At 43.0% G+C, this 25,390-nt stretch overlaps 1 protein-coding gene across 1 annotated transcript; it reads left to right on the top strand.

Annotated features, from left to right (window-relative positions):
• Window positions 1-23,057, top strand: TNFSF11 (TNF superfamily member 11). Its single transcript, XM_075432491.1, has 5 exons — window positions 1-228; window positions 7,245-7,412; window positions 13,951-13,996; window positions 14,072-14,170; window positions 21,769-23,057. Exons 1-5 carry the CDS (start codon window positions 1-3, stop codon window positions 22,188-22,190), a joined length of 963 nt encoding a protein of 320 aa, XP_075288606.1. The 3' UTR covers window positions 22,191-23,057.
• Window positions 23,058-25,390: the final 2,333 nt, after the last annotated feature.

The raw sequence follows: 25,390 nt of genomic DNA, 5'->3' as shown, positions 1-25,390 counted from the left end.
ATGCGGCGCGCCAGCCGAGACTACACCAAGTACCTGCGCGGCTCGGAGGAGCTGGGCAGCGGCGCCGCCCACGAGAGCGCCCCGCCGCCGCCAACGCCGCCGCCGCCGCCGCCGCCGGCCCACCCGCACCCGCCGCCCGCCTCCCGCTCCCTCCTCGCCGCCCTCGTCCTCCTGGGGCTGGGGCAGGTGGTCTGCAGCGTCGCCCTCTTCCTCTACTTCCGAGCCCAGGTAAGCGGCGCCTCTGCCGGCGCTGGGAGGCGGCGGCGGGCTGAGGGCTGAGGGCGAGGAGGGCGGCGCGGCGGCCCCTTCCCGCCTCGGCGGCGGGCGGCGGGCGAGGGAGCGGCCGGGCGGGGCGGCAGCGACCGCCTCGCAGCTGAGCGGAGGGGGGAAGGTCCTCGTGTCGGTGGAGTTGAGGCGATTAATAATGATAATGATGATGATGATAATAATAATAATAATAACAAAAAAAGCACCAGAGAACACCTTTATCTGGCTCTGAAGTTGGCGCAGCTTTGAGAGGGGGTCGGGCTGGAGGGCTCCCGGTGCCCTGCCCGGCCTGTGCCGTGGGAACGTTCAAGGCCAGGTTGGATGGGGCTCTGAGCAGCCTGGTCTGGTTGAAGATGTCCCTGCTCGCTGCAGGGCGGGTGGGCTAGGTGACCTCTAAAGGTCCCTTCCAACCCAGAGCGTTCTGTGGTCCCCTGCTCGGTGGAGCTGCTCACCCTCAGGTGTTATAGGCAGTGCCCCAGCCTTCGGGGTGTGCGTTGGGGCACGGGGCTTCTCAGCGAGTTTGGGCTTGGAGGGTCCCTGGCTCGGGAAGCTGCTGCATGGTCCTTCACCTGAAGTCTTGCGGGGCTTTGGTTTTTAGTGGTCGGCTTTGAGTTCTTCACCGGAGAGCAGTTTGACGTGACTGAGGTCTTTGGCTGCCATTAATCTTTCACCAGGAGGAGAAATGTGTTTTAGGGAAAATAAAAAAAAAAAAAAAAAAGGCCACCGCACACCACCACTTGGGATCGTTTGTGCTTCAGACTGCGCAGGGGCACTGCAGAGCGCGGTCTGGCCGTTGGTGGCCGTCGGTGCCCGCTGTGGCTGGGGAGCTGGTTTCGGAGGGAGAGCTGCCCCTCGCCTGCCAGGCCCCTCGCCTGCCAGGCCCCTCGCCTGCCAGGCCCCTCGCCTGCCAGGCCCCTCGCCTGCCAGGCCCCTCGCCTGCTGGGGCACGCTGTGGGAGAGGCAGCCGTGAGCCTGGAGAAGAGCGCGGGGAGGTATTGCTGTGGGGGAGATGAGACCACGGGCGGTTAGGCTTTCAGAGGGAAGAGGAGCCTGCTTCTTGGAAACAGCTTAGCTGGCTGGCTGGATTTGCTCGCTGCTATGTCTCTTACCCCGGCGCGGCTGAGCCCTCTCGGAGGAAGTGGGGGGCTGCTGGCTGGTTGCTTCTTGGGGCTCGGTGTTAGCTTTCTGCTCGACTCTTCTGTCAGATGCTAATTAGTTCTGTTAATACGGGTCTCACTGCCTTCGTGGAAGTGGTGCTTCTGTTGCGTGTACTTTTCATTTAAAGTCAGTGGGCAGTGGAAACTGGTTTCTTTCGGTTTACTTTCTAGGTAGGTGCGCTTGATCTTGATGTAGCAGACTGGATTTCTTAATGTGCACTCTGAAAACAGACATTGCACGACTGTATACCCACTTAAGCAGATGAGTGACTTATCGAATATACAGTAAAGCTTCTGATCATTTATTATGCAGACCAGTTCGTATTTTCTTACTGACAATGGCTTTGTGTTTGCCTTTTTTGCAAAAACAAAATGGAACAGCAACACAGTACTTAGTTAATCATATCCTGAGTGCTTCAGAAGAGTGATGTTTAATTTCTGGGCCTCATTATAAAGTAGCTTAAATCTACTTGTTTTCTTGACAGTGAAATAGATTAATGCCCACTTCAGCTTGCGGCAGAGAAATGTTTTTCACTCCAGATCTGCATGAACTTGAAAAGACATATTTGTCAAAACATGGCTCGTAGAACTGCACAGCTATACATTGATTAGCAGGCTAGAGAGCCGTTGCAATCAAAACAACTAATCAAAGTATACTTTTTGAAAACCCCGTGTTTCCATTCCCTTTACCTTCCCTGCCCCCACCTTATTAAGGACTCTTCCTGATGTGTTCAAGTCAGTGCTTCACACAATGCCTAACAAAGGGTAAAAAGAGCTTTCTTACCATAATGACTGTTTTTCTTCTGTTTCTGCGATTTAAAAAATTACGTAGTCCGGGTGTAATTCTGCATTTGGCAGCTTAATTCTCGTGCTGGTTTCTTGTTCCTGTAGATTTGGAGTAATGCTGTTGGATGGGGTCCTTTGTGAACTTGAACTTCTGAAACGTCTGAAAGAGATGATGTAGCTAGATGTAGACTTGACTGAAGTCATTGCCTGAAAAATTTCGAATAGAGAAAATGTCGTGTTTGCCATCACTGAAAAACAAGTGTACTTTTGAAGTATATAATTCACAGTAATAAGATGTAGTAATCCCCATTTGTTCACCAATTTGTTACTGTGAAATAAGGTAGATGGAAAACTATAGTAGGTCCTGCAGAAGTTAAGTCTTAGTTAACCATCTTGCAGATTGTTTTACTTATATGGGACGTGATCAAACCTCTTTCTTTCGAAAAGATTGCTGTCAAATTTAGTTGTACTAAGCTATCTCAATTTGTACTTTTCAGTACAAATTTCAGCTGACTAAATTTGTACTTTAATAACAGAACTTAGTGTTGTGGTGTATTTTGTTAAAATAATGAGAAGGTAATAATAGAACCTGTGCATCAGAAGATTTGAATGGTTTTGTTGGTGAATTAACCATGTGAATTGGCAAGGTTTGATTGTATAAGCTGATATTAAGGAATTATTTATTTTACAAACTCTTTAAAACTCTACCTAAGAGGCTGAGCAAACTCTGACTCAGTTTTACCATACACATTTTATCTGTATTTACATAAAATCATTTGGGCTGGATCATGACACAGTATGAGCTGAGACAACAGTTGAGGTTTTGGTTTTTCCTTAGTTTTGTTTATTTTGTGGCTTAAGCATTTGGAATTTCACAAGACACATAACTAAGACTGACACTAGATTTTCACGGGTAAACACATGTTTGTGGACAAGAAATAATGCAGTGCAATGCAAGTGAGACAATGAGCTGTGTAAAAAGCAGAAAAAAGCTAAGAACTGAATTTTACCAGTAGTCTCGTAATAGTTTTCTGTAATGTAAAAGCATAAGGATGTTCTGGCTTTCTGAATCCAAGAAATTAAATGCTACCAAAATGTTTTGGTCTTAAGTGTTTATTTTGCTTATACTTTGTGAGGAATATTTGCTCGTGATCGATGAAAATGCTGTGAAGGAATAGTTACATACTTGAAGCAGCTGGTCTTTATTACGTAATAGAGACTCATGCACTGCACAAGGTGAGAGAGCAAAGTATTTTATTGAACTTTCACTGGTAAGTGCTAAAGTATAGTTTCCTAAAGTTATGTGTTTAAACTTTTCTTTCTGGCCCATTTCCTTAACGTAATTACATCATAAAAGAGCAGAAATTTGGTCTAACCCTGACTGAACTGGAGGGTGGTGTAAGAAGCTGGAACTGCTCAAATGCGGATGTGGACGCTGGAAGGCTAACTCCCATAGTTTAACCTAGAGTTCCAAGATTATTTGCACTTCCAATGAAAAGAAAAGTCTGTACTAATGTTAAGTATTCTACCGTATTGAAGAATTCACGCTTGGATAAATGGGGACTTGGAAGTCAGATTCTTATTGTCACTTCACGCATCTGCAGAACTCCAACTTTCAGTGCAGTGTGTTTTGAAACAATTGCCCTCCAGACTTCAGCTGAAGTTTTGTGAGCGTTCTAGGGCAGTGGCTAACAGAAAACAGCTTGCTGGTGGTCATTAGGACTTTCTGGAAGCCTGGAAGAGCCCCTTCTTGGTTGAAGAAAGAGCGCAAAGTGATATTTGATAATCTGGAAATTGTTTTAAGTTTGCAAAGAAGTGCAAGTATAAACATCAAACATTTATTGTAAGGAGTAAGTACAGAATATAATACTGTAACATTTCACAATCGAAGCAACATTTAATAGATAAAGGTGGCTGGAATATTTTGTATCTTTTAAAACCAAATGGAATCTTTTTAAGATTGGTAAATTGGTTCTGAATTCTGTAAATGCATCTGGTCTCACCCACAATGCTGGAGTTCATTTTGGCTGCCCTGAGTTAGGTGAAAAGAGTTCAGAGATGCTGGAAATCAACTAGAATGATGGGAGATGCTGGAAATCAAGGGGCACCAAAAGATTTGATCTGATGCCAAGGTCAGACAGAACAGAAGTATACACAATAGTAGCATAGGAAAAATAAGCTAGACACTCCTCTCTTTAAAGAGGTTAGTTTCTCTAGGATATTTAGTTTGTTTAACGTGTTATAAAGCTTTCTCCATTTTTTTGTTTGCATCTCGGTGTTTCTTCCGGGTATTAAATCTTTAGGACTCCATGCTGAAGGTCTCTGTGCCTTGCAAGTTAGCAAGCTGCTTCCTGTAGACCATTCTGGTATTTCATCTGGCTCTTTAGAAGTTTTTCTCAAAACAAGTCCTTGAAAGTTTTTCTGTGCATCACTTCTTGCCCACAGTTTTGGTCTCAGTGCTTGGAAATGTCTGTTTACAGTAGCTCAGTAAATGTTCTGTATAAAGATGGAAGATGCAGGATTTCTGAGAACGCCTTTTCAGACAAGTGAGCTAATTTCCATGGTTTAATGTGGTAAGGACTAGGTATTCTTCGAAAAAGGTAGGGGCAATCAGGTATCTTAGCTAGTCCCAAGAGTAGAGCTTCACCTTATCAAACACTAAATCTCTAGAGAATTGCAGTTTGTCCGTATGGGCTGCACAGCTTTAAGTTGCTGAAGCTATCAGTTACGCTGTTTCCATTAAGTCTTCAGTCTTTTAACTGTGGGTGCAGAGATGCTGATTTTGTGTCTTAAGCCTTCAGCAGATAAACTGTAATCCGAGTAAGTGCTTCCATATAATATGCTGTTACTGTTCTGGCACGGTGTTGTGTGACACATTTGACTGATTGCTGATGGGTGATAGCTGTAAGTCTATGCTACGCATGATTTGTCGTGCTGGACGCTCAGGCCTTTACAAATTTCATGATCTTTGTGTTATAAAACCTAGTTTTCTTGTCTACTTTTTGGAAGATAAATCCGAAACTGGGATAATAGTCTCTCAGTAGTAGAATTACTGATAAAAATGAGTATATACTGGCAGTTATTTGCTGTGGCTTTCTATCTTCTATCCTGTGATGTATGTGGAGGGGAGGCGACTTAGATATCCAGATCTTGAAGACCCTAATTCCCTCAGGTCTCTAACAACCCCAACAGAAGAGGCTACACCTGGAATAATGGGTCCTATTTTGGGTTCTTCAGTACCAGAGGCATGGCAAAAAACTGGAGAGAGTCCAGCAGAAGACCACTGTGATAGGTGGGGACCATAATGTCTGAGAGAGAGCTGGGTTCTTTGAACCTAACAAAGAATAGACCAAGGTGAGGGAAGCTAATTACTGTTTTTAGCTACTTAAAGAAGGAGCCAGGCTCTTCAGAAGTGCACAGCAAAAACAAGAGACAGAGTCACAAATTGTAGCTGGACATCAAAACCAGTGTTTTTACCTAATAAAAGTGGTTAACTTGTAGAACAGTTTGCTCAGAGGTTGAAAGTCTCCTCCATTGATGGAGATTCCACAAAGCTTGTCTAGACCAGGCCTTGACCAGCCTGACCTAAGTTGCAAGTTGGCCCTGCTTCGAGCAGGGGGCCAGACTGGAGACCTCCAGAGGTACCTTCCAGCCCAGGCCATTCTGTATTAACTGCCTTTTAGCAGCTGTTGCTAAACATTTTGTGCTGTGCTTTTTGTTTCAGTTTACAGTTGATTTTCTGAGTTCTGGATGCTAGGGGAATATACTGGGAGAGAATGCTTCTAGGGTGCAGTTTTACAGTTGTTAAGGCTAGTGTTGCTTTCCTGCTCTGTCATTTCTATGCCTGTCCCTCCACTGGCTCTGATGCTTGTCTGATACCTGGAGTGAGTTGATTTCAGGGTGCTAATCTTTCAGGAAATTGGATCAGCTAAAATTCCTCGCAGGTTACTGGTTTAGAAGAAGAGATTGAGAACCAGCAATGAAATTTTGTGGTGAAGAAGGTGAGGGCACAGACGTGCTGGTTTAGATCAGCTTGAACAGTTAATGGGGCTGCACTGCATAGCTGACCTCAGAAGTCTTAGTGTAGTTTTTAGTCCTTAATTCATAGAGCTGTAATGGGTACACACAGGCTTTCTTTTGGATTCAGCTGTGTCAGGCTATCCCAGGAAGATCTTGCTGCCTCCAAGCCATTCTGTAACTCATCTCTGCCCCTCTGCTCAAAGCTGTGGCATCCTCTGATGTTCGGGTGAACTTTTGCTGACCTGATTCGTTCCAAGCAGGGATAACTGAGACAGCTCAACCAGGTCACAGGGACTGCCTTTAGTTTGAATGAATTGGGCAAACAGCTCTCATCTGGAGACTTTGGCAGAAGGGTGGTGGTGGAGGAGGCAGCATTTGGTGTTGCTACCTGTGCAACAAATGTTTCTCTGCAGTGTGTGCCTGATGGGTGGCTGCCTGGCTGGTGTAGACTGCAACTCACCTCTGCAATCATAACCTTATGCTTTTACGTTAACTTGGTTCTTTTTTGGAGTTAGGAAGTTGAATTTATGTTCGTGTGAACAAATGATGTAACATGTTCATTTTTGGGGACCTAATAAATGCTTATAAATATCTGAAGGATGGGTGTCAGGAGGATGGGGCCAAGCTCTTTTCAGTGGTGCCCAGTGACAGGACAGGGGGCAGTGGGCACAAACTGAGGCACGGGGGGTTCCGTCTGAACATGAGGAAGAACTTCTTCCCTCTGAGGGTGACGGAGCACTGGAACAGGCTGCCCAGGGAGGTTGTGGAGTCTCCTTCTCTGGAGATATTCAAGACCCGCCTGGACAAGGTCCTGTGCAGCCTGCTGTAGGTGACCCTGCTTCGGCAGGGCGGTTGGACTGGATGACCCACAGAGGTCCCTTCCAACCCCTACCATTCTGTGATTCTGTGAAGTGTCTGTTCAAGAGACATTAAAAGCATTGAAGTCCGAGAGAATTTTCAACCATCTAGAAGTCTGGCACGCAGACTATGGTTGTGCTTGTGTTTTTGTCTCAGATGGACCCTACTAGAATTTCAAAAGAAGATGCACACTGTGTCAGAACACTTTTTGGACATCAAGAAAATACAGATTTGCATGATGCGTCCTTTGAAAATCAAGAAGCGAAGTTAGTGCCAGAATCATGTAGAAGCATGAAACAGGCTCTCCAAAGAGCTGTGCAGAAGGTAAGTGGCAGAGAGACTGTGTGTTCCTTTATTTCGTGCTGCTGTTGAACTTACAACAATTTTTCCAACATCTGTATTCAGAGGTAAGTTCTATAAAGTATTTCCTGGTGTTCAAATAATAACCGAAGTTGCATCCGACATCAGATGGTGTTTGTTCACGAACCTGGTAGCGGTTAACCAATTCTGTATTCAAACACATTTTTTTTTTTTTTTAAGAAAGGAAGACTCAAAGTTGCATTGAGAAAACTATGATTGCAGTTAGCTGATTGGCCATTCTGACATTTGGATGGGCCCAAATGGTAGTCACTTATCCTAATATTTGTATAGCTTTGCCAGCACTTCGGATGTGCATGTAAAAACAGTTCCACATTTTTTCAAAGCAATCTTCCTGACTGTGTTTCTGACAAGATTCTCCTGAGTCAAGACTGTCAACAAGAAAAATATTTCCTGAAAGACAGAGGAGATAACATTTCGTTTCTCCTTCTTACTCTTTCTGCTGCCCAAAATGAGGCATAGTATCTCCTTTTTATCTTTTTGCTCACTTTACCGGTTCTATGTTCTGTGCAGACTATTTCCACACTGGCAGAAGAACTACTTTGCCCAGCAGTTGAGAGTGAGAGCTTGTTCCCAAACACAGATAGCAAAAGTAGTCAGCTAAAGAAGTGAGCCCTAATGAAGAAGCCTAGGCAAGCTGGATATGTGTCACAGTCACCTCTTACTGCAGTTACTGCCTTTGATCTCTTTGCATGTTCGTGATAGTCTTCAGTGCTAAATATGAGCTATTTAGAAGGTGGATGTCTGCCATAGTATTTGGTTTTCCTGGCTTACCTTGTCCGTTACTACTACTGTCTGACTTTACACCAACTTCTGTGTTGTGTGCTGGTACTAGACTGCTCGTTCATGCAGCTCCCGTGACAGAGTAAGGAGCTTGTTACAGTAAGCGAATGGGAAGCCTTGTATTCTGGTCATTCGCTGCTGGTTACTCAACAAAGGCATTGGCTTTATTTGAGGCTGCATATCCTGCCATTCTGGATGGAGGTTAAATGCTGCAATGTCCGTGGCCAAGATAAGTAGTGAGTAAGGATAATTTTTTTGGCTGATGACTATCAGTTTGAGAACAATAAAATTTTACTTGCCAAAGTAATCAGACTCTGAAATTCCTTTGAATGCAACAGAATGTATTAAGCAGCTGTGTCAGTGTTCTGGATGCTTTGTCACCATATACTGATAACAAAGAGAAAAGTAAGGATAGGAAAACGCTTGCTTGGGGCTGCATTTGCATCTTTTCGGTATATCAGAGAAGTGAAAGAAACAGTGCTAAGGCAGAATTATACTTTATCACGTTCTGTAAGCTCTGCCTTTCATTGACTCTGCTACAATGAAGGGTAGAGATGCAGCTGAATCTTACTTCCAGTGGTGTTAGTCCTTTACGTGTAGGAATGCAGCTAATGTGATTTGAAAGAGAGTTCCTATTGTCTGTGCTCCTCTGAAGGCTCACTTTCCTGAGGGAGAATGTAACCTGTGTGTCTTTTAAGAACCAGTGTCCTTATCTGAAGTGGCAGAAATGGAACACTTTAAAATACCGTTTAAGTTTTCTGATTTTTCAGTATTTTGTCTTTTGCAATTCAAGCTGTTCAGGAAATGAAAATAGACAACTTGCTTTTTCTCAGGTTTATGGTCTGGTTACAGCTTTTAGCTTACTGCACTGGTTCTCATCTGTTTTCTTTGCACACCTGTAGACCTAGTGCTTAAATCTAAAGTAGGGATTGACATTGAAAATGAAAGTGCTCTTATGAGAACCAGTGTAGTAGGGCTGCAGAAACATTTGTCTCCTGAAAAAATAAGAATTAAAGATTTTCTTTTAATCAAAGTCTAATGGTGAATTCCTTAACATATTCCAGGATAAAAAAAACCCCAAAGTGCTTAGGGAGCAGCTGACTCAGAAGAAAACACATTTTCAATATTGCATATGAACTTTCAAGCAGACAAATAATATACTTTCCTAGCCTGTCTGTTTGCTTAATTTTTTTTGTGTGTAACCCTACAAACCTTTTGGCAGTCCAGATACACTAACCACAGTTCTTATGAAGTCCGTTATGAGCCTGAAGTAGAAAGGACTACAAACATATCTTGGGTCAATTCATAAGTAATTTTTCTTGGCTATACTCCCAGCTTCTAGCAGCCTGGGGAATTCAGGCGTAAACTAGTCTCTCACATGCAACAGAATACTTTGCTAGACCTCCAGGTCGTATGAAGAGATCTGTGTACTTAGCAGACATTTAAAGAGATTAGGTCTTGTAAAGACATCTGTATAGCTAGGTCTTACAAAGAGGTCTATATACTTTGCTAGACCTCCAGCACTTATAAAGAGATCTATACACTTAGCAGACATTTACAGTACATGTAGTTATGGGCAAAGTCCAGATTTCACGAGTGATTGCTGTAAGTTGTTAAAATTTCACAGTTTCTGTCCTACAATCTTTACATGCCTTTTTTCTGCAGGTGATAGACTACTCCTTTGGATAGAAATTGTAGTCCTGATCTCTAAACTCGCTTCTGATGAATATTGGTTCATGTACTTTCTTTTTGACTTCCTTCCTGATTAGGATTCTTTCAGATTGCTGAATTTCCGGCAAGATAATCAGATACTTCTTCCTGGTGTTAGCTGGACTTAAAGCACTCGGGTAGTAGAAGAAACAACTGCATAAAGGAGCGTTAAGATTGCAGCTGAAGTAATACATGAATGTCCAGGGAGGTTCTCTTCTGATTGTTTTCAAAAGGCTACTTATAGCTGCTCAAAGTAGATATTGAGATATTGTAGGAGCCAGAGGAGAGGAAAAACTATTCACAAACGTCACGTGTTCAAATGTAGCCTTGCCTCTGTATCCTCAGCATTGGACATAACTTGAAGAGCAGGAGTTGTTTTTGTTTTGAGGATGCTGAGATGCTAAGGGTTAAAATCTGCAGCCTGCTGTGGGTGAGGAAAAAGCAGTTCCCAACTTTCCAGGCACTTAAAGCATGATTTTAGCTTTTAAAATGTGAAAGTTTTGTAGCTTCCCAACGGCCTCTCAAATTTTTTGGGTGAAGGAGGACTCATTTTTCATTTTTGTGACAGACTGCTTGTCTGTTTAAACAGTGGCTGTGTGAAGGAGGTTGGAATGTGGGAAGCAGGCCAGCAGAGTTGACTTGGTGGGCAGTGAGCAAATGACGCAAAGGTGTACAAGTGCAGCTTATCGTAAGACTAGAGTGGTGTGATTTTTGTGTACAATTTTATAAAAATAACTCAACAGCTTGGTAGTGCATATGGTTCTGTGGGTGGCAGTCTTAAGAGAAGTCACTGGCAATATTTTGTCAGCAGTTCTCATGCCATTATAGCAGTGTCTTAGTGACAGGTTCTATTGAGCTGTTTCTGCTTTCTTAGTTGTAGTGTATGTTGGATTAGGTATGAGACGCTTAGTCTTGCTTTGAGCAAGATGCTAAAGAATACAGTTGATACTTTAACGATTTGGAAAATTCTAGCTCTTAATTCCTTGCAGTAAGGATACCAGGGGATTTTTATAATCCTACTAAAAGGCAGTGTTTAGACATCTGGATATCTTCAGACATGCACTGAAAAATGTAGTCCTTGAGTCCTTCAGGGTCAGAAGCAAGTACATGCTCAAATGCTTTTCTAAGGTAGGTTGTGTATCAGCACCTTGGAACTGTAAAAACATGAAATAACAAATCAAAAGAAGTGTTGAACTACTTATTCTTCAGGAAGAAACCCACAGCTCCATCTCTGTTATCTAGGGACTAGTTCATGTATTTCGACTTCCTTTTGGAAGCCTGGTATAGCAGAACAGAAAAGAATGTCAAAATTTTGTGGGGATGGTCAGAATCAAGTAAAGAACTTGACACTAGTCTGGCGTTTGGAGAACTTGGCTGATGGAGGATTTCTGTTTTCTGGCCACGGGCTAGCCACTTCTAATCCAATGACAAGCATGCAGAAGAGTCAATGAACACAAGGCAGTCTCCAGCTCGTCTCAGTGTGTTAGTGTTGGGCTCACGCTTATAATCTCCCTTTTATTGTAATGCCACTTGCATTCCTAATTGCGTAGTAGCATAGCTTCAAGAGGAGTACAGGAGAGTGTTCCTGGCAGAGGTGCTCCCAGAGAGCAGGAAAGTAGGCTCAAGGCCACCAGCACAGAGAGAGTTGTGGACCCAGGTTTTCCTGCGTAGCTGTTCTGCTTACCCAGTGGTGATGTTGCAGATGAACAGCACCACCAACAGTTAGAAAGCAAGCAGCTCAGACTGCATTTCATGAGGACTACAGAACTTTCTGCATGGAAGATGAGCTGAGTCAGGCTGCTAGATCTCAGAAGATGAGGTACCTGGCTGCTCAAGCTAGAGCATCATTGGAAATGTGCAGAAGCAGAACTCTATACTCCTAAGAAAAATGTAGGCTAAGAGGAGGATAGCGACTGGCCAGTTCGGGGATTTCAAGGGCTGTGCAGGTAACAACCATGGGATTTTTTTTTTAGTGCTGGTTTAGGTAATAGGAGATTGAAATGTACATAGCTCTTCGTGGATCTGCACAGTAGACTCCCCAGACAAGGAGATTATCACGTCCCCCAGAAGTAAAGGATGCGAAAGCAGACTCCACATCTGAGGACTTTCTGTTAAGAAAGCAAGCAAAGAAAGGAGTCTGCCCTCTCTAGGGAAGGGTTTAGGAGTAGGTGTGGTGCAGTAATCTCTGAGAGTGTGGTCCGTATCCCAATGTCTTTTACCTTATGTCCTGTTCTCTTCAGAGGCTGTTGCTACTCTTTGCAGTATCTAGTACTTGCAACTTTTTGTTATCTTCCTACTTCTCATGAAGTTAGAGCCCAAGTGTGGCAAGAGACTGATGCTGGTGTGCAGCTCCTAGAACTGAGCTCGACTTTCATGCTTCTAGAACTGACATTGAAGTAGGAAGATCAGAGAGGGGAAGTGAATGTAACTGGGGGAGGTGGACATAAGTTTTGCTTCCTTTGAAGTTGTGATTCTTCTGCTTTTCTTCTCGTCTCTACAGCAGAAAACATCTTAATGATTCTTATCTGCAAAATCAGCATATCTCTGCTGAAGCATTACGCTTTGATAGTCATACTACAACTTCCGTACTGCTGTGGCTTTTCATTTTGGTTTAACATTTAAACACCTACTGAAAGGGGAAAGTGAGAGTAATAAATGCACCAACTAAGGTGTTACAGATTTCACTGTGGCTGCAAAATTGCAAAAAAAGCAGGACTTTAGGTGTTCTCAGTGCAGGATTTCAAATTCTAAAACACTGCAGTGAGTGACAGCACAGTGGAACATTGCTGATCTGGCCAAATCTGAGGCACATTGTATATACATGGTATTGAATCAGACGACCAGCAATATGTGTGACGTAAAGATAAAACAAAGGACCACTCCTAGGTTTCAAAGATGAGATATGATTTGCTATCTTCAACAAAATATTTCCTTTTAATAAACATCTTATTGATGGCTCCATGGTATGAGGTATTCTGAATAGCAAGTAGGATATTACCCCTGTTTTTTAGAAAACTGAGAGAGAGTCATGGGGAAATAGGGGACAGAACTGAGGATTGAACCTAATATTACTAAGACTCAGTCCAGGCTTGTAACAAGAACAGGCTGCTTAGATTTTTGAAAGCTGCTGTTTGTATGTTTTCTCAAGAGGAAGACAGGTGTGGATTATTAAAAGCAAGGCTTTTTGTGGTGCCTGCTGTCTGTTACTTGTGATGTTCTTGATTCTGGGTAACATGGGCTTCATTCATGTTAAAATTAATCTGCAGTTTTGAAGGAAGCATACTTCCAGACTCTGTCACCCAGTCCATTTGGCCCAGTACAGGCATGGAAAATGCTTAATCCTTCAGTTCCTGTATACATTGTTAGAAGTAAGCCTTGAATATGAAGCCTAGTAGTCTTGCAACCTCCCCTGTTAGTGGTCAAGTGTGAGGGGTTGAGGTTTTCATTAACCTCATTTACCTCATCGCAAATGAAATTCAGAGCTTAACTTTCAGTAGTTGTTAGTGTGATTACACATTAGTCCCTATGTAGAACTTAGTCCCTGTGTAGAACTGCCTCTTTTGTTACCTTTTGACCCCAACTAATTAAGTCGTTTCATAAACTCCATTGTTTTATGTGATGCATTCTTAGCAGTCATTGTTATGTTATATTTGGAGAAATACTCTGAGTGCAATAAGTAGGAAAGATTGTAAAACTCTTCTCACCACTACTTCAATAAATAGTGCAGCCATCATACACACCATCATTCCTGTCCACCTTTAACAGGAGTGTTGGACAGAGGAGGTAATTTGATTGTGGCAGCTAAACTGTGTGTTCATGGTATACATTATGCAAATATGAGAATATGTATCTCAGGCATCTGAATATACTGTGGGTAGAACAACCCCCACGTATACATACACACAGAGTGTTGTAATTGTGCAAAATACCTGCAATACACAATATTACAGAACCAAGACAACATCAAAGCAATGGCTCTTTCTCGTTTTAGGAAGTCCAGAGTGTTGTGGGAAGAGCACCACCAAGACCAGAAAAAGGTAGGTGCTGATTTTTGAATAAGAAATATTTTAGTTCTACTAGACTTGTCTTTAATGCATTTCTTTTATTTTTAGCTGCAATGGAGGCATTAGGAATGGATTTGTACAAGAGAAACAAACCTGCGAAGCAGCCTTTTGCCCACCTTATTATTGATGATAAGAATATTCCATCTGGTAAGTTCAGTTTTAAATGAATACTTCCAATACATTAAACAGTGAAGTATATGAAAATAGTTCAGCAATACCAGCAACAGACTGGGATTTCAGAATTGGCTTTTGAGAATGAGAATAAATTGGATGAATTAAAGGGCTTCAGGGGCAGGAGGGGTAACGTTAACAGGAGGATAGCTCCCCTTTGCCCCAGGTGTCTTGCATCTCTGTTATGTGCTGAATGGCCTCCATTTCAAATGACCAGTTTTTGTGATCAAGCTCTGAGGGCTTGGCCTGCCTCTTTGTGCTATCTTCAGGTGAGGAATGAAGATATGCATTGGATGCTCTCCTCTGAAGTTTCTTCTTTTCTTTGGCTAGTAGGGCCCATTTGGAGTTCTTCACTCACTGGACACCAGCTGTAGGTATTCATACACATAGATGTATGCATACACACATACATACAAGGATATAACAGCACAAAGATTGGCCAGAATCCAGATCTTGAAGATTGCAAGATATTTCCTTTCCATTGAGTCTAAGATTTTTTTTGTCCTGTTGTCAGGTGAAGAAATGTGTTGTTTTCTGTTGTAAAATTCAAGAATGTCTTACATGCACCTATTCAAACATTCACAGCAACATTCCTTTTGTGTGCTGAAGTGTAGTTGGATCTGTACTGGGTGGCACAGCATTTGTCCTCAGGGTGGATCTGCAAGCTGAGAATCTTATGTGAATACACAACACACATGCATGTCAGGTGTCCCATCAGTGTAAGAACTTGCCATAAAGGAAGCACATCTTTGATTCTGAGGTGTTGAAAAACCTAGAGCTGCAGTCCCAATGTCATTAGTGTAACTTGCCTGCTAGTTCTGTGCCCTCTGTGGGTACATTGCACTCTCGTAGCATTAGGGCTGAATTTATAGCAAGTGTTCCCTGCTGCGGATGGCATGTTGAAAAGATTTTGTCGTATTCCATTCATTATTATGTTGCAGGGCTGGTAAAGACTTTTTCACATTAGGACTCCCAGGGCCTTCCTGATGTTCAGACATGCCAAAGCTTCACAAGGGTCTTTCTGCATACATCTAGCCCAGTAGCAGGAAGATCAAAGATCATAGCATTGTACTTTGAGCCACAGGGTTTCTGGTCAGTGTGTTGACTTGGATGCAGTATGTTTCTGAGCTATTGAGTAGGAGGAAAAAATGTTCCAGTGGCTTTTGCCTGCCCCTGTGGTAAGAGGATACGTTCTTTTATCTTGCATGAGCGCTTGTTCTCTACCCACAGGTATCTTTGGATGGCTTTGAAAATCTCACTAGAACAATGTGAGGGAACAAGCTGCAAGTCTGCCTTGGAACACTCTCCAGAGGAAAAGATTCATTCTTACAAATTTAAGATATCTTAGTACTGTTTCCTTTTTTGCCATGGGGCAGAGTCAGTTGAGGTATTTCTCTATATTCTCAACACAACAATCATCATTGGTGTGGTAGAAGTAAACCAAAGTATTCTGAAGCTGTCAGAGGATCGCAAGATAGGAGGGGGCTTTGATCACCACTGTCGTCTTCCTCTGAAGATGTATACATTATGCAGTGCTGAACAACTTGTTGATTGAGCTATGTACATTGCTTTTCTGTTTTATGTAACCAAACCAAAGGGGAATGCTGTGTTGAGGCTTCAAATCTGAGATTTCAGCAGCCTTCGTTATAATACTTGCTCTACTTAAAGACAAAGCACTTCTGTACACAAGAGGTTAGCTTGCCTGGAGGGATAGGATTCTTTCTCTGCTCAAGTGCTTTGGCATGGCTAAGATCCAGAGCTTTATAAGCAGAGAGCTTAAGCAGCTTGTCACATGGCAGTCAGAACTTCTACAAGCTTTTTTATTAGCTCAGATGCCTACTGACAAGCTTCTGTTTCAGTCAGATTTTGGCTTTTGACATAGGTCAGTAGTAGAAGATGGAGTATTGGTAAACTTGTCTTAGCATTTTGTCTTTGGAAGGATTCAATTAATTTGCTAATCATAGAGACAGATCACTTATCTCTATAGAAGTGGAGCATGTCAGTGACACGCACTGTGAAATCCAGTTTTTCCTGTGGGGAAATTTATTTGCTGTCTACCTGGATGTTGCTGTAGACTATATTTTTATCAGGGCTAGCAGCTGATAATTTTTACTGTTGTGCATCACTGCATTAACCTTCTAGGGAGCGACGTGGCACATCTGTGGGTAATGGCAAGGGAGGCATTGTTCTTGCTTGCTCTCTTCCCTTTTTTTTTTTTAATAGCACAAGCTGCAGGAATTCTCAGAAATACAGTGCCTGTGATGACAAGCTGCTTTGCTCCTCCTAGGAGCAGATCAGCCTGTTACCAGTGTGAGTTGGACATACTCCCCCCTGATCTGGCACATACGGCTTCTGCCTCTTTTGGAAGAGCATTGCCAGGATATTAATCATGAGCACAGCTTCTGTGGTCCTTGTGGGCACTGCTGCAGTAAGGGGCTGCATCCTTATGGGTAGCTGGAACCCTGAATCTGCTGGTTGTGAGGCATTCTAGTATCATGCTCGCTGGTATGAGGCAGTACCCGCTTGGCTGGGTGGCATGGAGGTTAATGACGGCGTAAAGGATGAAGAATTTGCCTGAGGGTCGCCAGGAGTTTTTCTCTCCCATCCTGTTCCCTCTGACTGCAAATGGCAATTTCTATTTTCTTCCCCTGATTCCTTACCCTATGTGTCTGAAATCCGTCTAAATTGTTTCATGCCCTCTGTGAGTCTGGACAGATCTGTTCTTAGTATTTTAAGGTTCTCTACTGTCATCACTCTGACCCAAAATAAACAATGTCGGGGGGGGCGGGAATCGGTCTTCATCACTGTCAAACAGGGTTTTATTTTAAGTAGTTTGCCACTGAACACCTTTCATGAAGGGGCACTGAGCAGTGTCTGTGAGGGAATATTTTCCTTTTACCTGGTTCACAATAATATCAAGCCCCAAATGGACTTTTGCAACTGGGGGGAGTGCGAGGGAGGGGGGGAAAATAACCCTTCCCAGATCTTGGTGTCCCCACCCATCATTTGGCTGCAGAAGCCGTAGTGGTTTGGCTTGCTGTGTGTATTTTTTAGGTTTGCTGCCTTAGGTTAAAGCTGGATGCTTGCTGGTTGCTTCTTACCAGAGCTCACTATAAATGCTACCTAGGTTTTAAATGAAAACAGTGAATTTTCATTTATAAATTGATTACAGAAATTAGTCACAGTTTAGAGGAGAAAAATCACAAACAGAAATAAATATAAATGTTAAATATATCGTTTGGGATGTGAATTGATACCTTTAGCTGTCTAAGGAAATGCTGCAGTATTCTGAGCTATTTACAGCCACAGGTTCGGCTTAGCTGCCCTTTGCCTCCAAAACAGTTTTTCAGAGCAAACAGTGCTTTGGTCCTTCCCTCAGGCTATATTTACACCTGAAAGCTACTAGCATGCAAAAAAATTATCAATACAGAGCTAGTTTCTTCTCTGTTCCCCTCCCATCATCTTCCTTCTTATTAATTTTATTGAAACTTGGTTCTGTTAGTTCATGCTTCCAAATATCCAAGACATTGTTTTGATTTGTCTTCAGTTACCAGAAAAACTGTGTATTATCTTGAGTGTTTCTTAATGCTTTTTACCATGTCCGGGAGGTTATCTTACTCATTATCTCTCTGACCCCTTCCTTCTCTGTCAACATGACTTACTTTGTGCTGTTTTTTTCATGGCTCCATAGTAAATAGTAAAAAGAAGATACTGTATTGCGGCATTACTGACTGCCCCATGGCTTGTGTTATGTTTCAGAGTTTCTTATATATGGACAGCTGATTTGGCACTTCTGTGCTCCAGTTTTCTCCTCTGCCTGTGTTTTGCGGTACTGATTGTTTCGGTGTCTTCAGATTTGGATGTATTAGCACCAGAAGCGCTGAGAGCCTGCTCACTCCTTCCATTAAAGGTTGCATGGCATAACTGCTACCAATGAATCTTCGTGCTGTGCTGCTGGCAGTGGCATACGTCTTCTGAAGCTCTGAATTATGGCAAGATGCCCATCTGCCTCAGTTAATACTCTCATAGTATTACAGTTTAGGCTGGAAGGGACTTCCAGAAGTTATCTAGGCTAATTCCCTGCTCGAAACAGGTAGGGTCATCTTCCATCATCTCTTGGCTTGTCCCTCTACCTGACCGTGGATGAATGGTGCATACTCCCCTCAACACCAAAACAGTGTGAGCAAACTTCACCCAGAGTCCATCTCAGCATCTCAGTTACAAGCGACTGGCACCTATTTTCTCTCTTCCCGCTTCTTCAGCAGAGAATCATGTGTTCCTACTAAGGATTTCTTCAAAGTTGCTATTTGATGAAGAATGGCAACTAAAAAATTTACTTGCCAGTTAGATAAAATCTGCCTAGCAACTACCCAGTGTGCCACCAGTTGGTCACAGCATGCCAGCATGCCTTACTGTTCCATCATACGTATGCATTCCTGTCCTATGTCTCTGAGGTGCCTCTCCTCTGATCCAAGCAGTGATCTCTTGCCTATGCTCCTCACCTTGAAGGTAGCCCAGCCTCCTTGGGGCAGTTTTCTGGCAGACTTAACACTTTGCACAAGAAGTTCTACAACTTCCTCAGCTATCCCCAGTCCTTCAGAGGTGTACTCTGGTACCCCTGTCTCGGCATCTCTTGCAGGTGAATAATTCCAGGCTAAGAGACTTCAGATCTTCGTGTCCCGAAGATGGTTTCTTATTTTATGGTTTTCAGAAGTTTGAGGCACTGCACAGAACACAGCTTCTCTGCATAATTTTTCTTGACTTAATTTCTACCTGGCTGTACTGGAGCCATAGGGGAGCAACTATTTATGATCTGCCTCTGGCAGCCTGGGCTTTGCTCAAGTCTTTGTGGAAGAAGACCAGAAGCTTTTTGTTCTGGACTACTGTTAAAGTATTTCTCTCGCATGCAGAAGTTGCTTGCCCATGGCAGCTACGAAAGACTCATGGCTCTGGAATTCCCCTGTCCCTACTTCCCCTCACGTCTTTCTGCACAAACAAATCCAGGAGGCATCTTTTTAACTAATCAAATATACCTGGGGCTTTTTCGCAGCACACTTGTGAGAGTGATGGTTCTGGCGTGTGCCTCAATAGATGCTTGGAGGAGAGGGCACTGGGCCCTGCCACATGCTGTGAAAATTTTGGTGGGAATAGGTTGTTTTGGTTTGATGTTGGGAGAAGAAGGTATTGAATATTCCAGGCAGGCATTTAGATGCACTGGGAGCCTAAGGTTTAAGGTCTTCTGGTGCCTGTGTGGACCCACTGTTGTGGGTGTCTCAGAGGGAACAAATGGAATTAGTCTGAAAATTGCTAGTGGTTAGGAGGACAAGATGTCCGACTCTCATCTGTTGTGTGATGCCCAGTGTATTACACTGAATGGTAGAGTCTTAGTGGCTTGTGCGTATTGGGAAGGGTCAGGGCCTGTGTGACTTTCTCAGGACAGTGCTGTTTCTTCTGTGGGCATGCCCATGGGCCTCGGCGGGATCTTTTCCTCCCACTGTTGCCTATTCCTCTGTTTTGGCAGGCAGCGGCTGTGAGATGAGGTGGGTGCTATAATAGAATGGTGGTGAAGCTGGAGAGGTGGAAGGGACTGTGGGATGTGTGCTGCAGGGCATGCTTCTCGACAGAAAATACTGTGATAAACCTCTACGTGATACACGTGCTGCAGTCGCAATGCTATCTGGGCTGGTGTTGCAGGGTGCTTCTTAACACGGTGTCACCAAAAATAAACTGAAGTGTCAAATGTGACCAGGTTTGGAAGAAGACTCAAATGCTCGCTCTCGGTGCCTGTCTGACCTCCTGCCAGGCTGTCTCTTAGCATGCCCTCAGCAGCAGAATCACAGAATATATTGGGTTGGAAAGGACCCATAAGGATCACTGAGTACAACTCCCCTGCTCCTTGCAGGGCCAACTAAAGCTGAACCATATGACTTAAGAACATTGTCCACACGCTGCTTGAACTCTGGCAGGCTTGGTGCTGTGACCACTTCCCTGGGGAGACTGTTCCAGTGACCAACCACCCTCTTCATGAAGAACCTATTCGGAGTGTCCAAAGAACCTTTTCCTAATGTCCAGGATCTATGTGAAATGACATCTGGGATTTGACCAGCTTGCAACTTCCAAGAGATGATGCAATGTGGATACTTGATGCTAACACCCAGGAGGTGCCTTGCAGTCCAGGGTTGCTGGGGGACATTTCTGCTTGTATATGTGAAGTTAGCTTTCAGTGACAGTGTTGAGCTGAGAAAGTAATCAAAACATCTCCAGTCTCTCAGCTCCTTTTCGTTCTCTTCACAGAGCATTCAGTCACGGTAACAGATAAGGGACAGCTTCCTGTTTACCAGGCCACCGTCATGCAGGCAGAGCTGAAAAGGCTTACGTGTACCTGTTAGAAGGAATTCAATAACGCTTGTTTACATATGTTAATTCTATTAATCTGTCCTTTTTGGTAGTCAGACTTGGTAACTGTTATACATATGTTTTGATTCCCATACACATGATACTCTATGGAGAGACAGAGAATATTATCATAATTTTCTTTCCTAATTTGTGGATCTTCAGTTCTCCTTCAAGCATGGAATATCAGCTCATTGTTTCTAGTTTGAAACTTAAGGTACTTTAAAATAAATAAAAATAAGAAAAGGAAAAAAAAAGGCAAAAAAGAGCCATGCATCCTTTCGTAAAGTTCTTTTTCCAAGACTTTCCACTAAATGTTGGACAAAGAATCAGAGTTTACCTTCCGAGTAGCCCTAATTGCCAAGCTGTGAGTATTTGTATAATTATCAATGCGTTAGGGTTGTGCTGTGGGCCACTATTCTTGACATCCAAGACATGACTAAACCAGATTGTGGAGCCTTATTCTGGTATATGGAAGGACTGGGTGAATTCTAAACCTTGTTTTTGCATAAAAAGGTTTGTTGCATCATAAACACTTGAAATGCTATCTGAACTCCAGGCAACTTACTGTGTAGTACTAAAGATGCACAATTGTACTGATTTTTTCTCTTTTATTTTTTGGTGTTCTCAAATGAAAATATGTTTACCTTTGTACCATTACAGTTGCAAGACCATAAAATACGGGAAGGTTTCGTAACCTTTCTCTTTGGGGAATTAACAGTTTAACTGGTTTTCAGATTTTGTTGTTATGCTTTGCAGACACTTACAGGTGAAAGACTGATAACAAGATTTGCTGTTTTTTCATTAGCAACCTTTCTTTTCAAATTCCTCTCAAGTATTTGTTACTTGAGTAGAGTTTTAGGTGGAATGCAATTTCTATACAGAGCTTGTTGCGCGATTGCTTAGCGTCATCAGGCTATTGGCCACGTAAATGTTGTGTACCGCGGCCCAGCAGCTGTTCTGGTGGAGGGGCAGACAGTTATAAATAGCAAGCCAAATATGGCAATACATGATGAAAAAAGGAAATTTTTAATGATTTTTTTGTCATAATTGTCCAATATTCACTTGAGCCTATATAATGGTAGTTGCTATTGATTCTAGAAAGCTGGGGATTGCTTTCGAAATGTTGAGTTTTGTTAAATGTTTATAAATAATTATTTTTTTTTCTCCCCTCTCTTCAGGAACGCGCAAAGTGAACCTCACATCCTGGCATCATGACAAAGGCCAGGCAAACTTATCAAATATGACATTCAGTGATGGAAAGCTAATTGTTAATCAAGACGGATTTTACTACCTTTATGCCAACATCTGTTTTAGACATCATGAAACTTCAGGAAACCTGACTAAAAGAGGGCTTCAGCTGATGGTGTATATGACAAAGACAAACCTTAAAATAAGGCGCTCTGATGTGTTGATGAAGGGAGGAAGCACCAAATACTGGTCAGGGAATTCAGAATTTCATTTTTATTCTGTCCATGTAGGAGGGTTTTTTAAATTAAAATCTGGTGAAATGATAAGTATCCAGGTATCAAACCCATTGCTCCTGGATTCATCACAAGAGGCAACTTATTTTGGGGCATTTAAAGTAAGGGATTTAGACTGAATATTTCTTTAGTGTGCTGAAAATTGTTTGGGGTTTTAGTGTTCCAGAAACAACTTGAAGACAGAACCAAAAATCTTTAGCCACCCAGTTGCGTCTGTATAAGCCATATATCTCTAAAGACACGTTTTTGCCCTGTGCTGACTCCAGAGGGAGTCCCACAAATGCACGGAAGGGCAAAATTACATAGTTCTCCTGACTCAGTCTTATAGCAGTTTTACTTAGTATGTCTCCTCCACTGGCTTCACCAGAGTGTCATTACGACTTTTACGTTGGTGTAGTTGAGATCAGAGCAATTAGTATTATCGAACTTCTGTTTCCAAGTTCTGCCCTGGCTTCTGAACCTGTGCTACCCTTACTAGTTTCGGCGCCAACGTAGGGCAGGACAGAACTTGGCTCCAGGCTTGCATTTAGGGCTCAGTTTTGCTCGGGGTTGAGCGTTCTGACCCCGAGATGGCAGATTGTGAAAGTATGACTAATCCCATTGCATTTGATGTGGCTTTTCACATGCTTAGTTAAGCCTGCTCTTGCTTTGCTGGATTAGTGTTGGAGAGCTCAGGCTGCGGCAGAAATGAGTTGCAGAACACCTGAACGCTTCAACTTAAGTTTTTGCTGGCTTAAAAGGGCTGTTCCAGGAAGAAGGGAGATCGTCTGGCCTTGCGGTTCTAAAAGTTAATTACAGGTCATTTTTATTATTGTTGCGCAGTTAATTGCAAATACACTGCCAAAACACGGTGTGCCTTTAAAGTATTACGTTGTGCCAGAACCTGCAAAGACGTTTTTTAGACAAAAAGTATGTATTTTTATATTCTGTAATATCTAAAGTTATATTTCAGGTGTAATGTTTTGTGTAAAAAAAAGTAAATTATGTTGTCCTATAGTATTTGATACAAAATATTTAAAATCTCTTGCTGTTTGTATATTTAATGTTTTAAACTGTTTTTAATGTACAGACATGTTAAACTGGTGCACTTTTTAATCCCAATGGGAAAAATTGCAGCTAAAAGAGGTTGTTTGCAATTAGCAAATGTAATATATATCGTTGTTCTTTTTAACTTAATAGATTTGTGTTAAATTTGTCAGTATTCTTGGGGTGGGAGGGAGCAATCACACCAATGTCATGAATAATTACACCAGAATGCTGGTCACTGGGTACCTTTCAAACCTGGGGGGTAATTGACATTGCAAAGCTGGTATTAGCTAAAAAAATTATTTTTGAAAAAAATTAAGACTTAATAAGCCACAGAAATGTATTAGGGGTATTTATAGTTACTGAACAGGCATATTTTCCTACAACAAAACCTGCAAGTTGTATATTCTGCAATTGAGTAATGACTTCTTTAGCTTAGCTTCCTGAAAAAAGTGAAGCTTTTGTCACTGCATTGCCTGTCCTCGTCTCCCCTTCGAAAACTCTGCCCGCGTCTGCCAGGTTTGGTGGGTGATTGGCAGTGTCGAGAGATACTAGTACAGGTTTGGTGACAACAGACAGCTGAGAACAACTCAGCCATTATGCCTTATTTGTCAGTGGCTGGCCACTGTTCATATTAGCCAACAAAATAGTAACAGAGAGGCTCCTAGCTAGCTGCAGCGTGTGGTGTCGCTTGTATAGTTGCTTGGCCACAGAAGAGGTGGGTGGGTGGAACCTGAGGGTGGGTGTGGGGGGCGTAGAAGGAAGCTGCAAATGCTGTGGGTGATGTTTAGAGCACCTCCGGGCAGGGAACAGCAACCTGTTGGGGAAGGGGTGAGGGAGGTTTTCGGAGTTTGTCTGGGTGCTCTAAGGGTGATGTGGGGAAAAGCTGCTCCTTCATGCAGTAGGAATCACAGAAGGCAAAGTACAAACTTGTAGGAATTGAGGCTTCGTACAAATCCTCAGGCTTTTTTTTCTTTTTGTAAGGAACTGAATTGAATTCAAGCAATTATTTTATACTGTATAATAAACATTTCTTTTTTATGTTAATATTGTTTTCTTACAAAATACATTTCTAAGAAAAAAAATCAGCTTTGTGATTTCTTTATTTCCCCCTGTCCCTGTATTTCAGTCATTTTGTTTAGGTTTCAGAACCTGCGGGCTGGGCATGGTGTACCTCACTCAAGAAAACTGAGGCAGAAATTGACTGTTTTGAAACAATTACAATGAATTTTATGGAGTCTTGATTTGGCTCCAAAGATGCATCCACTGCTTTCAAGTAGGGTTACATCATCAAGGGTTGGACATTTAGCTGGAAAGGAGGACTTTCCATTCATGTTTTACACCAAACAGCTGTCAGTTCCAAACCAGAACTGACTGAAGAATCTGGGTCCCTTCTTTCAAAATTTCACGAGCTATGAGTCATGCTCAAAGAATCATATTTTTTCCACTACAGAATTGTTCATTGGCAGGCTCAGCAAAAAATGTCTACTCTCTGTGCCTGTTCTGGGGGTTGAGTCCCCCTCTGAGGAGGTAGAGATAGGGGTTCGAATTACTTGAAAGTCAAGTTAGACATAGCATGTAGCGTGCTCTGCCTGTGTGTGGTGGCGTCTGAACGAGGGGAGCCACCAGCACCAAATGCCACCTCGATGACAGTGGCTGTGGGCTAGATCAGGTTGCAGCACCCTGGGAAGACACATGGTGGTGACGGAAGCGTCCCAAGCCACCAGAGCTTAGAAGCTCAGGCTTGGCTGAGTAGTATGTCTGCTTGTGAGGAGTGCTGTTAGCACCTGAATTTCCCCATGCAATATGGGGCTGTAACTTTCCCCCATGGGATGGCTTTGGGGCTTAAATGATTTGGGTGGGGTTTTTTTTTTGTCTTGGTGTCCTCTGGATGCAGATTGTCCAGCTGTGATGAACTAGGTGGGAGGGATGTGATAAAATAGTCTTCATGGGGCTATGCAGGCTACGCTGGGGGTTGCAATTAGGAACCATGCTCTGGCTATTCTCTACACAAAACAGAAAGCAAACAGGAGGTCCTATTCTGCCTGTCTTACCCTGGCCCTTGTCCCTTCTTACCATTATGTGCCTTTAAAGGGAAGGAGGAAAGTCCACGCAGAGCTGTTCGCGGAGTTTGATTTTGCTCTGTGCATCAGAGCAGCCACAGGTTGAAAAGCTTTGGTGGCGGCATTTGGGGCAGCCTGGGCACGTGTGCCAAGATGAGAAGGTAAAACCACCTGCTCTAGCACTGACCTTCGTAACACCAAGCCTTCCCCTCAAAGTGTCCCTTCTTTTC

The sequence above is a fragment of the Opisthocomus hoazin genome, chromosome 1, assembly GCF_030867145.1.
Source record: "Opisthocomus hoazin isolate bOpiHoa1 chromosome 1, bOpiHoa1.hap1, whole genome shotgun sequence".
Taxonomy (NCBI): domain Eukaryota; kingdom Metazoa; phylum Chordata; class Aves; order Opisthocomiformes; family Opisthocomidae; genus Opisthocomus; species Opisthocomus hoazin.
Note: the sequence above shows the minus strand (reverse complement) of the source record. Positions and strands in the feature narration are given on the sequence as shown.